The 18,831-nt window shown below is 41.1% G+C and overlaps 1 protein-coding gene across 4 annotated transcripts in view; it reads right to left on the reverse strand.

The window, feature by feature from the left end:
- Window positions 1-18,831, reverse strand: part of LOC143038084 (oxysterol-binding protein-related protein 1-like) — a 511,761-nt gene that overhangs the window by 81,757 nt on the left and 411,173 nt on the right. For all 4 annotated transcript variants that reach the window (XM_076207017.1, XM_076207015.1, XM_076207016.1 and 1 more), the window contains 2 exons: window positions 4,328-4,450; window positions 152-239 (listed from right to left, as the gene is read on the reverse strand). In XM_076207017.1, the coding sequence (XP_076063132.1) occupies window positions 152-239; window positions 4,328-4,450 (211 nt within the window). The remainder of the gene's footprint in view (window positions 1-151; window positions 240-4,327; window positions 4,451-18,831) is intronic.

Consider the following 18,831-nt stretch of genomic DNA (forward strand, 5'->3'; position numbering starts at 1 on the left):
TTCGTGGTTCTATGGGACCACTAGTTTTCGGTTAGTGGTCCCACTCGTGTAACTTCGTGGTTCTATGGGACCACTAGTTTCCGGTTAGTGGTCCCACTCGTGAAACTTCGTGGTTCTATTCCATTAGGACCCACGACCTAATGAGACGTACCTGCATCCTGACGATGGGGTCCTGCGCCTGGTCGGCCTTGTCGAGGAGCCACGCGTATTCCATGTATTCCGTCATGCGTTCTAGAAAACTGAAACGACACAATAAAAAAGAACGGGTTACTAAGAGACGGAGGTCCAAGAGGAGAGGAAGGAGAAGCGGGGTGAGGGAAGGGTGAGGAGGACATTAGAGACAAATATCATTCGTGAGTACAAATAAATATAATAGGAGACAAAGAGAGGAAGGAAAAAAAGGAGAAAAAACGAGAAAATGGTAACAGGAATAGGACGAGGTGGGGATGAAGGAGTAATAATAGGAGATCGAGGTTGAGTAAGGGGTGGAGGAGAAAGTGGAAGATATGGGGGAAGTTGAGGAGGAAAAATGAAAGAGAACCCGTGCAAAACTCCACTTAACTTTGTACCTTTAAAAAAAAAAGATCTGAAACTCCTCTTGAAAACCCATACCCACTTTTGTGTAACAGATGATATATGAAGCAGTCTATGATCTCCAAAATTTCATAAAGGACGAGAAGAAAAGGGAAGGCGAAGGAGGAGAAAAAGAGAGAACGTGGAAAAAGAAGAGAAGAATGGGTGAAGGAACGAAAAGAAAACGTGGTAAAAGAGGAAGAAAAGAAAGAAAGAAAGAAAAAAGAAGAGGAATAAAAAGAAGAAGGAAAAGGTAAAGAGAAAGAGAGGAAAGAAAGAAAAAAGAAAAGAAAGACAAAAAAGAGGGAAGAGGGAAAGAGAAAGACAAAGACGAAGAGGAGAAGAGAGAGAATAAGACGAGGATGAAAAGATTAAAAGAGAGGGACAGAAAGGTGAAATGGAAGACAAAGAGGAAGAGGAAAAAATGGACGAGGACGAAGAAGAGGGGGAAAAAGAGAACAAGGGAGACGAAAAGGAAGACGATGGTGAAAAGAAAGAGAAGTAGGAAGAGGAGGAGTAGGAAGAAGAGACGCGAAAGATGGAGAGGTAGGAGATGGAGGGAGAGATGGAGGGTAATGAGGTGGAGGCAGACGAATGGGACAGGAAGAAAGAGAACGAGGAAAAAAGAGGAGGTGGGGGAGAAGGAGGAGGAGGAGGAGGAGGAAAAGCAATAGGATTAGAATTAGAATTAGGATTAGGAGGAGATGGGGATGAAAATAGGAGGAAGATTAATGGGACAGGATGAAAGAAGACGAGGAACAAGAACGAAAAAAACGTAGAAGAGTAGAAGGTGACTGAAGGGGAAGAGGAAGGGGATGAAAAAGGGGAAGAAGAGGGGACGGAGGAGGAAGAAGAGGTGAAAAAGGAGGAGAAAGAGGTGAAGGAGAAGGAAGAGGAAGAGATGAAGGAAGAAAATAAAAAGGGAAGAGGATGAGGAAGAGGGGGAAGGAGATAGAGGCAAGGGAGGAGGGGAAAATTGTGGAGGAGAAAGAGGAGGAGGAAATTAAAGAAAAGATAAGGAAGAGGGTGAGGAAGAGGGGGAAGGAGATAGAAGTAGGGGACAAGGAGGAGGATAATCAGGAGGAAAAGAAGAGGAGGGGAGGAGGACGTGAAGGAGGCAGAGGAGAACGTAGGGTGGGAAAGGGGGAGGAGAAGGAGGGAAGGAAGGAAGAAGGAAAGGAGGAGGAAGAGGAGAAGGAGTAGAGAAAGGAGGAAGAAGAGGAGAAGGAGAAGAGAAAGGAGAAGAAGGTGAAGGAGGAGGAGGACGATGAGGACAATAATACAATTTTAGTGATTCTCTTCATTATAGTTAACCGGTATATTTCCGGGAATTTTACGGAATATTAACAGCAACATTATGCTCATTCATTCCCTAACTTTTCTAAAACCTTACACAACTTGGGGCTCCAGGGCAGTGGAGACCAATTAGGCCACGATAGAACGTTTCCTATCTGAGGGGAGTTTTCTTAGTTATCCAAGAAAACTTATTCGCCTGATGAGGGATGGGGCGCGCGCCTATGTGTGTGTGTGTGCTGGGGGGAGGGAGTGAGCAATTAGGTTTTGCATAATGACCTGAGTGACGTCCCAAATCACCAGAAAGTGATGTTAAAGTTGTCACCTGCGACAAAGGATGAGCTCTACATCAGGAGAGGGAAGGCTATGTTGGGAGGGGTTGCGCACGCCCACCCGTGTGTGATTCATCATGGTCTTGGATCACGTGTTGGACTCGTGATCGACAGCAATTTCCCTCCCGAAGGAGAGCTCAGAGGTCATATATGACCGATCTATGGTAACAGGAATAGGACACACACACCTAACTCCCCTCCCATAGGAGTTGGAGTAACGACTCACAGCACAGCGATACTGAAATAATTTCAGCCCTGGGTGGGATTCGAATCCGGACTGCCATAGTGGCGGCCGGGAACTCTGCCAGTGCGCCACGAGTCGTGGCGTGCGTGCATATGTGTGTGTGTGTGTGTGTGTGTGTGTGTGTGTGTGTGTGTGTGTGTGTGTGTGTGTGTGTACCTGCACGACTTCTGGCCTTCCTGACTTCTCGGACACAGCGAAACCAAAGGAGAAATGTACAAAAATACATAATGTACATAATTACATGAAGGTGAGTAAACAAAGCATGTACCTATGCTTAAGCTGCGGCGCGCACACACACACACACACACACACACACACACACACACACACGCACGCACGCACACACACACGAACAAGAGAAGGGCGACTTTTACTATCCGACCTTGCAGAGACGAAGCCGCAAGCTACGAAGGAAGAAGAATCAATAACTGCATGAGGGAGAACTCTACAGACACAAATTCAACAATAACCACTGCAGATCTCATCACGAAGATGGGAAAATTATTAGTTATGAAGATTATATTGTTATGGACTGGCGTGTACTTCATGGGCATCTCGTGATAGGATGTTGGCAAAAGCCTTACGCCAGTAGGCGATTAGCGGTGGCCAAAGTCATCGTATTTGTCCTATCCACTTGGATTATTGGGGTATGTAACAGTCGCTGCTGGGAATCGGAGATGAGTGCAGGATTCGAACCCACAACTGAGTGAATGCGAGACCAGCACGATTCCGATTACAATAAAAACAAAAGTCGTGGCCCAAAGAAAAGAAATGTCGTCGCCTATTCCAGAGGCAGGAGAGCGCAATCTTCGCCGAATGAAAAGCTATTTGGAAACGAAATGGGAAAAGTAACTCGATCAAGAACATTTCTTTGCAGATGAGTAAATCCATCTCCACAAGCTCATTCATCTGATAAGAGACGCGTTTAAAAATCCATCAGTTAAGTAAAACCGCCTTGCGGCAGCTAGACTAAGCGCAAATGTCGAAAATAGCGCCAAGAAGCTAGGCAAGTTCCGGAAAATAAGAAGTGATCTACATTATTTTATCATAGAAAAAAAATATCTCTCTCTTTCTCTCTCTCTCTCTCTCTCTCACACACACACACACGGAGACCAACAATGAGACAAAGCTTTTTCTAGACAAAAAAGAGGATTCTAGAGGAGCTTATAGTGTTTCTGAAAATCTCAGTGACCCAGAATGCCTTCAAGGACCCCATTACAGAAGTATAGCAACTACGAAAGCTTCTAAACAAGGTCTTCCTAACTTCAAGGTAAGATAGTTCTTATATGCAATGCGATGGTTCTTGCGATGAGGAGATGAGAACCAATACAACGAAAATATAAAAAAAAAAATCCTATATTTTGATTTCGCCTTTTTTATTCGTCCCTACTCACAAATATCGATAGTACTCGACCAGGCATACTCCTCCACTTCGGAAGAACTCACCCAGGCATGTTCTTCGACTTCGGAAGAACTCGAACTCACTTGGCTTCTTAATTACCTTAGAGGCCAAGCTTACTCCTCCACTTCGGAAGAACCCACCCAGGCATGTTCTTCGACTTCGGAAGAACTCGAACTCATTTGGGTTCTTAATTACATTAGAGACCAGGCATACTCCTCCACTTCGGAAGAACCCACCCAGGCATGTTCTTCGACTTCGGAAGAACTCGAACTTACTTGGGTTATTAATTACCTTAGAGGCCAAGCATACTCCTCGACTTCGGAAGAATTAACCCAGGCATGTTCTTCGACTTTGGAAGAACTCGAACTCACTTGGCTTCTTAATTACCTTAGAGGCCAAGCATACTCCTCGACTTCGGAAAAACTCACCCAGGCATGTTCTCCGACTTCGGAAGAACTCGAACTCATTTGGGTTCTTAATTACCTTAGAGGCTCGTTGAACACCACGGGCATGGTGATCTTGGAGAGCTCCTTGCCAATGCATTGCTTCAGGACGGACCAAAGGGAGAAGTCGTTGCGCTGAAACTGCGGGGCAGGAAGACTCGTCCTGAAACGGGAAAGGAAGAAAAAATGAGAGGATCTGTAAATATGCTGTTGCCGTAGGGTCACCAAATCTCGTTATATACATTAACAGATTGGGAAAAGTACAACGGCAAGCCACAAAACTGATTCCAAATATCAAAAACAAATCATACACAAATCGACCAAAATATATTAATTTGTTTTCCCTAAAAAGCGTAGATTCAGGGGTGATTTGATACAGGTCTTTAAGGTTCTAAAGGAAATTGACAACATCAAAAGTGACGAAATTTTCACACTACATGCTAATCAGACAATAAATAACACTGGTCAACAAAATTTTTTAAAATATCTGTCCCAGAAACAAAATTAGGTGAACTTGATAGAACTTTTTCTTTTTTTCTTTTTTACATTCCAAGTAAAAGCGCCACAACCTTTAGGTTACCACAGATATTCCATTTATGTTCTTCATACTTAATTTTTTGCGATAGAAGCTTCATACTCTCAAACGTTTCCTTCATATTAGCTGCATGGGCCAGAGGAACAGAAGGAAACTTATTTCCATTGTGGAGCAAAACAGCTTTCAGCCTCACTTTTGAAGAGTCAATAAACAAGCGCTAATTATTCCTGTCATATTTATGGTTAAGTTCCTTCATAACAGAATATACATAATAGCAAAACACCACACCATCCTCACGTGAAAATCTTTTTTTCAAAATAACAATGTCGCTTACGATAAAAACTAACTTTGTGTTATTTCTGGAGAAGATTCCAGCCCTTTAACTTGGAAGCAAGAAGTTCAGATTGCTTTTTGACAAGTTAAAATCCCGCACAAGATCATTCAGATCTCCCTGACTCAATAAATGTGATTCACTTGAAGAAAATATTGGCTGAAAGTGGGTATCTTCTGTTTCTTTTTCTATAACCTCCTCATCTGACTCATCATCGCTTAGTTCCATTTGTTTTGGAGGGTCAGGTACAGTAAAGTCTTGACTGAGAGGTACTAGTCTCATAGCAGATGATAAATTATGATATTTTACAATATGCTTGGATGCACTGTAGATGTTATTTTTTTGTTATTTGTAATGCAGAAGTAGCAATCTGAATTATGGTCTCTTGGTTTTCTCCAAACCATAGGGATTTCAAAAGGCAGTGAGAAGCCTGACACAGGTTACACAACACACATGAGGGGACCAGCTTTTATCCTGGTCCCCCCACTTTTCAGCCAAAATAATGCTCATAACACTTTTTAATCAATTGCATGAAACACCTTCTTTGTGACTTGAATATCATTACACCGCAAATAAAGTAAAACTTGTCTGGGTGGTTTATACGGTTATTTGGCATTGTAAAGGTGAATGGTGGGTACGCTCCTGTACATTATCACAAATTTATTGCCAAACAAATGCGCACCTCACAACCTCACGCCACCATTTCAAACATAGTACTGCCAAACGTATAACACTCACACAGTGTTACCAACAGCTTGATTGAAATTTATACCACATAACACACGTAACGTAACATACCATGTAACACAAAAAATGTGGGTGATGGAAAAAATTGGACATTCTTTTTAGATTCTGCGTGCAAAAACATATAAGATACAGCTATTGTTTTCCTTGGGACAAATTCTTTGTTGACCAGTGTAATGGTCTCAAACTGTCATGAAATATAATTAATTTGGAAGTGGGTAGAAACGACTTCGGCAACCGTGTAGTAAATGAATGGAATAAATTTGCTGCAGAGGCAGTGCAATGGGGGACAGCTCGATGTTTTAAGATTTATTTAGAAGAACGCCTAAGCAATATGCTGTAATGCCTGCCATTTATTTTATTTTATCTATTTATTTTTTATTTATCTATCAATTATTTATCGTAAACTATAAATATTTATCGGTTTATTGTTTATCATCATTTATCTATTTTATTTATACGTTCATATATATATATATATATATATATATATATATATATATTTCTACTTAATATTTTTTCGCATTAGACCTAGTTATGGACCAAAAGGTCTCCTGTCGGCATGCCCTTCCTATGTAATAGTTTGTAATACACACTGACGTTATTCGTTTACCTAACGGAAAAGCCAGACTGTCAAGACTAAAACTGGATATGGCGTCCGACGTTAAAAAGAATTCATCTTAACTTGTATTTTCATACTGCGCATTATACATCTCCTCTTCCTCCTCCTTCTCCTCTTCCTCCTGGATGACATTCAAAGTCCCTAAGCCGGCCATTAAGGATATCAAAGAAAGAGCCTGTAGGCTACCTAGACTCACTGAAAAACCGTATTAAGGGGCATAAGTCATCAACAAAAAAACGACCAAAATCACATCGGTAATAACATGAAACATATACACACACAACGGGAGACCCAACTACAACCACGCCCACAGGGTCATCGAGGCTGATAATGCAACAATAAACACGTTGAAGACTGGCGTCAAGCGCCAACGTCCAGCACACAATTTTCGCCCTAAAGTCACTTATCCAAAAGGGTTGAAATGCCAATAGAGGGGTTGCCGGATGTTATCCCTGTGATTCGATAAGTGAGAAAATATCAAAAGCTAAAATCAGGGGGATTTCTGGATTATGTGTAAAGCGAAACACGACACAGATAGCAAAGGGAATGCTGAAGGGAGTAGAGAGGGGTAGTGAGGGCAAAGGGGATAAAAAAAAAAAATCAAACGAAATCCTCGCAAAAATATCGACACTAAAATAAAAGAAATTTTAAACTAAATCTCCCACATATACACGGAGAGAGAAAGAGAGATAGATTACAGTAATAAAGCTTCTAAGAGCTCTAAGAGTACATGACACAGCAGTTGCACTGTCAATAGAACCCCTACCAAGCACAGCCAAATCTCGGGTGAACAAGTGGCCACCAGCATACACAGTTCACTAGCGGATATTTCGTACACTAATACTGCAAAACAGCTGGTTCGCAAAATATCAAATTACATTGAAACACAACCTTCTCACAATTTCCTAACATTTTATCTTATTTTCGTATTGTTAATGTGCAAATTTTTATAAGTATTTTCGCTCCAACGCCTGGGTCGTATACATTGTATGTACGATAGGTTAAAATGCCTAATAAATTCGACGGGAAACACCCGCCATGTTTCAACAATATATTTCGTAAACACGCTTGTCCCTTTAAAATGATTTCTTTTTATCATTTAACATTTAATGTTATAAAGTATGCCTTATATATCCTTTTCCTCCCTTGGTATCTCCATCACAAATCTATGAATAAATACTTTATATAAATCCATTACACTCGTCCTTTAAAAGCAATGTATCTCACTACAGTCCTCTCTCTCCTTCTATTTCCACTCTTTATTCTACTTTTACGTCTCTCTACTTTTGATCTCCCCACCTTATTCCATTTTTTTTCCAAAAATTGAGGCTTTGGGGTCTCTCTTTAATCCTCTTCACCTCTTCGTTGCTCTCTAGGGCACGCTGCTAACAATATCAGCCAAGAATCTAATATCCTACGCGGTATATAACATTTCCCCCTAAAAAAAAATCTCATACCTAATTTTCTAGACCACTACAGACATTTTAGCATAAAAGATATGGTCCTGGGTGCTGTCAAATATATATATATATATATATATATATATATATATATATATATATATATATATATATATATATATAAAGTAACGTAGGGTGTCGTAACACACGAGTAAAATATAACTTAGACCCACTCTCGGAGAAAGATAAGCTGAGATACAGAGTAAACCGTATATTTCGACCACTGACTGTGGTCCTCTTCAGCAGTTACAATTATAGGGTACATAGGGTATATAACCCCTTGTCTATGTACCCTATAATTGTAACTGCTGAAGAGGACCACAGTCAGTGGTCGAAATATACGGTTTACTCTGTATCTCAGCTTATCTTTCTCCGAGAGTAGGTTTAAGTTTTATATATACATATATTGAACACTTACAATACCGTGCCTATCTTCTGAAATTCTAGGTAAAACGAATACAGTAAAGGGTTATCACGTTCATCTTCTATTGATAGCTCACGGCATATAATCGTAAAACATTCGAAAGGGAATTTTGAATGGAAAGTAAATATATTCCAATTATTATTATGATGCTCAGATGACTTGAACACAATTATTTAGCGCATTTCATCACATGTATTTCTCTCCACCCTGATACACAGTATATATATATATATATATATATATATATATATATATTTATATACATATATATATATATATATATATATATATATAGATGTGATATGATATGGTTTAACGTCACACACTCCCCCCTATCGGGAAGCTAGTACGGTGCCCCTCACAGAGGGCTTTGTAGCGTGGAATTTAATAAACCATGCCCTTGGTTCAACTTCACCGGTGGCAGGGCTCGAACCGCCCTCACCTCGACCTTCGCTGCAAGTAACGACGCCCTAACCCGCTCAGCCAGCGAGCTTCCAGATAGATAGATATAAATGTTTAAAGCGTATTTTCTAGTTAGTACTTTCAAACATTTCGTTTTCAAATCTTTCTCAAGAATAAACTATTCAGTCTCATAGTACGACGAGCGCCGCGATGAGGTTATCGGAAGCGTGCTGGTTTCGCATTCGGTTAGTTGTGGGCTCGAATCCCGCACACCTCTCCGACTACCAGCACTTGGCTGTTACCTGCCCCAACATTCCCCAAACCGCATATCCATAGGGCAAAGGTGGCGGTTTTTGGGAGCTCCTATGCGCCTCCTGACGTATGCTCTTCGTCCTCTTCCTTCTTCTTCCTCTTATAATGCAAAAATTTTCGACAATCTAAACGAAAGACGGGAACAATTCTCCTTTACAAATGACCAATTCACGCATTACGTAAATTCTTCGTCATCTGTATGGAAGGCACTTACGTATATAAAAATATATGCATATCATAGAATACTATTCTATTAAGGTGAGTGGGTAGGATCATTTCTAGTCTTATTCTAATGAAACCAAAGAGGTTTTCTAAAGGTTATAAAAATCTAACCACTGTTTCTAGAATCGACAAATGCAGTTCTCTGAGGAAAACTATTCCCATGCTTTTAACGAGCAAGTAATATGTATTAAGCCCAAACTACTCACTCTACATTTTACGTATAAAATATTCTGCAAACAAAATACTAATAATTTCCTTTCTTGTTAATCTCGCACTCTTGATTTATCAAAGGTGTTAATTTATATGATGGTTTTTAAGTTGCACAGCAATGCACAGCAAGGTCCTACCTCTCAAAGAACGACCAAAACAATTTAAAAATAATGATGTGCATTCGAGTCATCCAAAAGGTATCTGTGAAATCCAGTCGATAATATGATATACTTCCCATCTAACAATAGACCATGTGAATATTTTATACTTTTTTTTTATGAAAAAAACAGTTTGATAGAGTGCGCTTTTCATAAAACATGTATTTATTTTCTTTTATTAATGATATCCCTTTTAACTTAGAGCGCGCTGATAGAAAACAAGATTATTCCTTTATGTGCATTTTCATACATAGATGATAGTTGGGCAACTCTTTGTATTATTTATGCTTTATGAATATGAAACTCAATATAATTTTCACACAATATCATCGGTTGCAGTATGTTCTAAAATATAAGGTGTACAAAAAACTTTCCCTCACTATTTGAAAGTTTTTAAATACTATTACAATCATTACAGCCTTGGTGTAAACAGTACTATTTACAAATAAATTAGAGGGAGGAAATATAAAGGAAAACGAATTCTCAAAGTATACATGATTATCTTCGATATACTTCCCTTCCTCCATTTGATTTGACTGTCACTTTTCTTCACTCCATGGTCTGGCATGTTAGTTTTATGAAGTACATATACTTCATAAAATTCTAATAAGCGAAACGTTGAACAAATAACGGCTTCGTCCTCACACTAAGTGTCTTTTGACAAACTTTTCGGCAACTGGCAATTACATACATAAATAGTCTTAGATTACGCGCCAGGACAACTTTATCTTTAAGAGAGACAGATGCGTCAAGCTAATTGAGGTACAACCCCAAAACGATATTCGAACAGATTTCGAATCTCGATGAAAATCAGAATGTCAACATAATTACCAAACCATAAAAAATATCAGATTCTCACAAATACAACTGCTAGAATGCAGAGATAAATCAAATAAGTAAATTAACAAAATGAAAAGACAAATTAGTTCATGGATGACAGAATTGCTCCCGAACGATATGTAATTACTCCAGAAAAAAAAGTGTCTAGATTCCTTCTTCGAAAGACTGTCGCCATCCCTTGACAAATACGGGTTTCCCTGCAGGAAAAAAAAAAAAAAAAAAAAAAAGTCTCTAATGTAGTCCTTTAATAATAAGTGAACAGATCTTAACGGAGTTAAAACTCATTCAAAGTGACTTTCTGTGAGAAAAAAAAAAAATAGCAAAGATGATGAAAAAGAACGAAATCAAACAGCGATTTACGTTAAGAGTTGATTTGAGAGGAGAGTTGGTGGGATGGGGGGAGTGGTGAGGGTGGTGAGGGTGCAGCCCATCAATCTCCAATTACTTCACACTTGAAGACAACCTAAGTTCGATTTGGGTCGCCGGAAGAAGAGGCGGGTCGTGTTTGCGAGTGCACGACCCGACTCGACTTCGAGACGACAGATCCTTTTACTTTGGGCGAATTGGAGTTTCCTTCATTAACAAGACGCGTCTTAATGGCCATGTATTATCATCATTTTCTATTATTATTTTCTTACAAATCACTTATCAAACGATGTCACAAAAGTGCCTTTCGTGTCGTGAGTGCATGACGCCTTCTATTGCCTGATTGCAATGATCATGACATTTTCTGTCAAAGGTGACAGTAATTATGGATATTGGTTTTTGTATATTAAACACAACTTCTATAACAACCCCCATGGCCAAAAGACAAATAACATGCCAGTCATCTATACAACTTCCAAAGAAAAAAAAAAAAATATTACCCAAATATTTATATCGTTACAACCATTAACGACAACCATTTATAATCAAATCCTTACATGTTATCAAATTTATTCATGATAATGCATGAAAGAACGATAGATAAAATGAAGAAGTGCAACACAACTTTACGAGCGTATCACTGGAGCATTAAAACATAACGATACTGATATGAAATATTGAATCAGTAATGGTATCGGTCGCATAATGCTATATTTTTTAATACTTTCAACGCGTTTCAGAATGTAGTGATCGCTCTCCAAAACCGATCAATCACGCAGACGAATATGAACACAGTTTTTGAGAGAGATGTAGCTACCGGGAGATGTGAAACTCTGAACACAAACGGGTTAAAAAATAAGGTAATCTGTTTAACAATCTAGGTAATTTGAACACTTGCAACGGCGCACATGTTCAAACAACGTGATGAGGAATCCGGTTTGGCATATCTCAGTGCTGACGCAGTGTAACCACAGCTGACCTATTGGCACCTGCCAAGAATAGACTGACCGCTTATGGGGTAATTATTGTGGTCGATACTTCAGGACCTGAGTCACTCAGCATTCTTATATGAGTGGGGGGTAATATCCACTCAAAAATAATGCCGGTCACTTTTAATTTAGACTATTCCTTCGGCTTTACTTCCTATTTGATAAATCTTTCCTTTACTATTTCTATAACATCACCTCTTCGTTGCGTAGGGTTGAGTGACTATGGCAAGACTGTAATAATGGCGAAGTTCTGCGCCGTTACAGTGAAAAAAGGAAACGTAAAACCGGAGGAGAAACAAATAAAAATATTTTAAACGTTCACCTTTGAAAAAGCAACCTGTTTCCGTCTCTGAGTTTAGCCTAACTCCAGACTAATTCGGCATTCAGGAAAGTTTGCAGCCACTCACACTGCGATACAGGTAAGGCCCTCAATTCGGTGGCACGCCTTATATGGCTAATGCCAGACGATTTCCCTCAGATCGAGAGCGAAATCGGAAACCTTTTGTTCCACAAAGCTTCTCTGGCAGTCCCAGGCCAAAGCTCATTTTGCAAATACTCTCCCCTGTGGCATCAAGATGGCATCATGGCTTGTTAGGATCCTCAGTGTCGGGTGTGTCCCTATTCCTTGTTGCCTTCGTCAAGAAGGTTATGTTTGTTTGTTAGCAACTTTACGCAATAAATTAAGGATCTTTTTTCTTGACTGGCTAAGTTTGTCCCCACATAAAACACCTGAACATTTCGGGGACGATTTATATCTTACTTTGAATCTAGGATCTTTTTAAAGATTGAAACAGTGCCCAACCTTGGTAAGTTATAATCCCATTACTGCTCAATTTTTGCATGGCCATCGTGCGCAATTGTCTTGACGAAGTTATTTCTATGGGTTCAAAGACCGCCAGACGGTCGCCCTGGTAAGGCCATTTTGGTTTGTAAGGATGTGGAGAAGGCATTTGATACTGTCTGGCATGAAGGCCTTAAGTACAAATTATACCACAACTTCGACTTTGCCCTGCCGTTCACAAGGTTGCTCTGCAACTACCTGGACGACAGGAAAATAAGAATAAAGTGGCGGGGCTGTCTCTCCCGACCTTTCGCGCCGAAGGCTGGAGTACCGCTAGGGTCAGTCCTTGCCCCCACTCTGTAAATCTATATACGAATGACCTGCCACAGCCGGCTTATCCACGCAACCGAGCTCTTAATCTTTCGTATTAGGACGGCACTAATCACATTAGCAGACACAAAACGCTGTAGGAAGCGTTACACGTAATGCAAAACATACTAGATGGGGCACACGCGTGGGAGCAACAGTGGCGCATTAAGACCAGCGCGTCGAAATGCAAAGCTGTATACTTCTGCTGCAAGCAAATCAACAGAACCATCACGAACACTCCTCTTAAAATAAACAACATAAACGTTTCAGTGAAAGACCATGCCTGTGTACTGGGCAGCACACTGGATAGTGGCCTTACCTGGATCCCACACTTCCGCAGACAGGGAGCGAAGGCTAAGGTTGTGTTGGGAAGACTAAAGCACTTCAAAACCGCAACACCAGACGTCGATTGTACCTAGCCCTAGTCAGACCGATTCTGTGCCAGTCCCCAGGATTGAGCCAGCTAACATGTCCCACTGACAACTACGACCATCACAGGGTTCAGAATGCCGCAGTCAAGTTCATCACGGGTTTGCGATGAAGCTACTTCAGAACCGCTGAGTCCCTACACCGAGATTCCAACATCCATCCATTCAACCAACACAAATACAAACTTCACACGAGACACTTAGAAAGACTGCACACCAAACACAAATACTTGATACGACACATCACACCTAGACCACACCGTACAGACTATGTGTCAGCTACGCCTTTCCCACGGGTGGTGTACACAAAAAATCGTGAATAGCCGCACATATCTACAACGTATCTTTTACCAGCTTTAAATTATCGTGACCAGACGTGCCGCGATGTGCTGGGTTCACAAAAAATCGTGAATAGCCGCGCATATCTACAACGCATCTTTTTACCAGTTTTAACTGATTGTGACCAGACGTCCCGTGATGTGCTGGGTTCTCTCTGACTAAGTACCACGGGCATAAGTCCGTCTGTATCCAGCGGCAAGCGTGAGGAAAGGTAGCAGATTTTCAGTAGACGTGCTATGGCTGGCCGGGTTCAGTCCTCACAGGTTGTAATTCTAATTTTATTTTTAGTTTCATTTTTCTTGAAACATGTTATATGCATTTTTAATATATATTCACATCTCAACTGAATATATATACTATCACCTATTCTCTCGCCGGCAATATGGCTCCGCTACTTCAGAAAGCCTAGTTCGTCGGCCGGGACCAGGATATGTCTCGCATCCTAATTATCAAGCCCGATTAGAGGAAACAACCCTCTATGCCTAGTATACACACACAAGCATATCGCAAACAAAAACACGGCTACTTGCACAAACATCTACGTAAGCTTTTCCTTCTACTGAGATTATTTTTATTTCTAGCCTTTTCTCCTACTGCATCTTCTCGTTTCAGCTTACCTACCACTAATTTATTTTCTCCAAATTTTCAGTCTGCCCCTACGACTAAACCTCCTACTCCCATTCTAACTGTGTTGGTTGAAGTTAAGATGAACAAACATCCCTAAAGTAACCTCACAGTTACATATATTGATTTCAGCCTACAACTCTAAGTTTCCTGCCTACCTCTCCTAAGCCACGACTTTACGCAATAAATGTACCTAAAATCACTCGGTGGCAACAGCCCTCTTTTATACACGACTATCTTTTAATTTTCATACAGATATCTCTTCTCCTCCTACAACAACCGATCCCGCTCGAGCGATCGGTCTGTCCTAGGCAGTCCACAGTCCACTCTCAGGATGGGTCGGTCTTGAGGCCCCATTTAACCAGATTGTCACCAGTTCTGGCGACTCTGGATCTGTCTCTATTTAGTATGAGCCACTCGCGTCTTGGCAGTAGTGTCCCATCTGCGAGCGCTTCCTTAGGTTCCTGCACAGAATTGTTGGGAAGAATTGTGCTTTCGACTCCTTCCATTTTTGTATTCTAAATTTACGTGACAGGATGCAGGGATGACCCGTCATCCAGGAGGTGCCAAGATAAAAGGGAGGGAGGAGGGTGGAGGGGAGTGGAGTATGTAGGGGATGGAATGGGTGGGAGTGGTTTCTATGCCTCTTTCTTTTTTGGCTACCCCCCCATGTAAGGGAGAAAAAGCCTTTGGTATATGTATGTATGTATGTAAATTTATGAGATAATGTGCCAAGTGGTAATTCCTCCACAGTAGCAAAGTTCCTCCGTGATTTGCGTCTGGTCGGGATAGGCAAAGGGAGTGTGGTGGGTGCCTTATATCTGTGATTTGTTTCTCTTTTTCGACTTGTGCTATGGCACGTTGTCGAACGTCTGGAGATGAAATTCCTGTGATTCTATACAGGATGTTGCTGGACGTGGAAGTCTTCCTGTGATAATTCTGCAGGTTTCGTTCAATAATGGGTCTATTTTCTTTGCATGAGCCGATCTGCTCCACACAGAAGCACATTACACTACCGGTACATAGCACAGTGCTTAGGCATATGTTCTAAGTGTGTGCGCATTACAGCCCTACGTTGTTCCCGCTAATCTTCTGAGCAGGGAGTTGCGAGAGTTCAAGTATGTGGGTGACAAACGTGAATGTCCTGTCCAGAATTACCTCGATGTATACTGGGAATGGGTGGTATTCTAATTCCTTTCCACACCACTGGATTTTGAGGTTTCGCTTTGCTATTCTATTCTTTAGGCGGAAAGAGCGCATTTGGGTTTGGATGGGTTTGAGTTAAGGGACCATTCATCGTAGTATTGCCTCATAAGCTCGAAGCTCGCTGATAGTCGTTCCCAAACCTCTTGGAAGGTAGTGGCCTCTGTGGCCAGTCAGATGTTATCCGCGTAGATGAATCTGCAGAACGTTGGGAAGAGGGAGTTGGTTTTTTGTATATATTTTAAAGAGGTGCCAGGACTGATCCCTGGTGTAGACCGTTCTTTTGTGTCCCTTTTGATACCATTTATTTCAACATAAAATCTCCTGTTTTCCAAAAGTCTTCTTAGGACATTAACTATGGTCCTGTTCTGGGGCACGTTGGGAAGTTTCAGCAACAGGCCTCTATGGTTTACAGCGTTGCTGTTAGGTCTACAAACACTAGTCCGGTGATTTGCTGCTGTTCAAAACCATCTTCTATAAACTAGTAAGGTAAGGGAGGGATTTAAGGAAGGTCGCAGAAAAAAGGCATAGTAGAAGATAAAAGTGAACGAATCACAATGAAGAGAATGAGTCAATTGAGATCCACTCAATGAAAATAATATATGAAAAGAAAGAAAAGAAAAACATAAAAAGGAAAAAGAAGACAAGAGAAGAATTAAAAGTAAAAGAAAAAAGAGAGAAAATAGGAAAACACAGAAAGAGGAAAAATCAGCCGATCTCCTCTTTCTCCATTCAATCCTTTTGCACCTCAGCGGTCAGTTTCTATGGCAAACAACGCCCGTACCCCAAACTCGTCGTTGGCCGTCCTTCACCACAACTCTACGTTTCGAAAAATAACCACTGGAAAAATCATTCTTCATTTCTCCTCACCACCTTCTGATTTGCCTTCTCCTCCTACTCTTCATGCCCTTCCTCTTCTACCTCCTGCTATTTCTCCTAATCATCCCCCTACTTCTCTACAGCACCTCCCGATGTTCATTCTACATTTCATCCTCCTCCTCTTTCTCTACCTCTTTCTCGTCTTCCTCTTCATATTTCTTTACTCCCTTTCATGCATCCTCCTCCTTTTCTTCCTCTTCTCCTTCCCTCCTTGAGTGGGGGACTTCCTTTACATAATCACAGACTCTCTGGCTACCTTTTGGGATTTCTACTCGGACTTGGTGAATGAGATTCTTGTGTTGCCATGACAACCCATTGGACAACGTTCCATTTCATCAGTCGGAGTCGTGTCCCTCTCCCCAACTCCCCTCCCTCTCCCCCAAGGAAAGGTCACCGAAAGCATCAATTCTGTCGTCTGGAGGGCAAAAAGCAGGGGCAATCGTCCCACTACAGGAGCTCATCTTTCCTGACACCCACGGAGGAGTCTGTACAGGAAAATTGACGCAAAGAAAAGTGATCGATCTTTTTTGCTAAACGGGCGATACAATCGCATCACGTTATTATTCTGTTGTTCTTACTATTTTATCATTATTTTTACCTTTATTATCATTATTGTTATTGCCACTATTATTATTATTACAATTACATTATTATTATCATTATTACTATTATCATTATTATTATTATCATTACTACTACTAATAATGTTATTATCATCACTATATTTATCATGTTACTTTTATTAATATCACTTATTTCAAGGATCTGCACAAGAGCGAAAGGAACCCATTGTCTCCGCCCACAAGAGCAGGACCCAATCAAACTCTGTATGAGTCGAGGACGATCAGCTTACGCATGGAGAAGCCTTGTATTCTCTCCTTGTATCGGTGCTTTCTGGGCCTTTCGTTTTTTATCTATTTTTCTTTTAGACTTTCAAGAGTTCTTTCATATCCAAAAGAGGAGAAAAATTATATCGTTTCTTTGCAGATTTATCATGTGTATCCTCTCCTGTCAGAGGCTCTGACGTCGTGCAACGTCGGCCACTGTCATCCCGATCTCTCCACATTCATCATTATTGACGTATTGCTCCCTCCTACCTTTCACCAAGTCCTGATTGTAACAAGCCCTTGGGAATTTGCAACCCAACTTCCTTAATATTATTCCTTTTCTTCTTCCTTTTCTTTTTCTTCTTCTTACTAGTTTTATTTTCAAGGGCTTTCCTATCCTTTCGTTCTTCCTGTGTTGTTTTCATTAGGCTTTCTTCTTATTTTTCTTTTTCTTCTTCTTCTACTTCTTTCTCTTCTTGCTGGTTTTCTATGTGCTATCTACGCGAGGATGGTGCTATTCCTCAGAGGCCGCGCACCCACGTACAAGATTCTTTAGGCCACCCAACCTCTCGTGTATTAGTCTTGCCTCATTCTCCTCCCCTCCCACACCAACAATTCCTTCTATTCCTTCTCACATTTTCTCTCATCAAAATAATTTCCGCTACCGTCACCCCTTTTCTTGTTGCACACTGATCTTTTCTCACCCTGGATGGCAACCACGAAATATTCTTAGTCTCCTTTCATACCTTCCCCTCTTCTTCGATTCCTTCCTTACTCTTTCTTTCTCGCCTTCTCTTCCTTTCCCTCCTCCTTCTACTCCCCCTTCTTCTCTTCCTCCTTCCCTTAATCTTCTTCCTTCTCCTCCCCGCCATTCCTCCTCCTCCTCCCGTCCTTCCTCTTATACATCCATCAGGCTAAAGAACGATCCTCAAGGGAACAATGTATGTCTCCCCTCACGACGCCTTCCTTGTCTTCTTCACTGTCGCACTCACCATCATTCCCACCAGTGTTTGTGGTCATCGTGGATGGGGTCGAGAGCATCATCCCTGCGCTTATCACCACACTTCTTAGGGCCATCGAACTCTTGCACTTTCTTATCGTTCTCACTGAGAGACCTGGGGAAGCCTCCGCGCGGATCCTCTGGTCTCTGGAGACTAGAGATACACGGTCTCTTGCACTTTCTTATCGTTCTCAATGTGAGACCTGGGGAAGCCTCCGCGCGGATCCTCTGGTCTCTGAAGACCAGAGATACACACTCTCTTGCGACATCCCCCCCCCCCCCGGGGGAGGAGTGATGGGGAGGGAGTACTGCGTAATCCTGTGGGCTGCAAAAGGATTTTAACTATCGACCTACCTTGAACTCATGGATTTCCTTTTAAGTCTCTGATGTTTGAAGATGTCAACAAAAACAATGTCCTTCTTCCTCTTACTCATCTTTTTTCTTCTCTACGGGTTCATCTTTGTTTGTTGTCTTCTTTT

Source organism: Oratosquilla oratoria, chromosome 23, assembly GCF_046742065.1.
Source record: "Oratosquilla oratoria isolate Oo_2021 chromosome 23, ASM4674206v1, whole genome shotgun sequence".
In the NCBI taxonomy this organism is placed as follows: Eukaryota; Metazoa; Arthropoda; class Malacostraca; order Stomatopoda; family Squillidae; genus Oratosquilla; species Oratosquilla oratoria.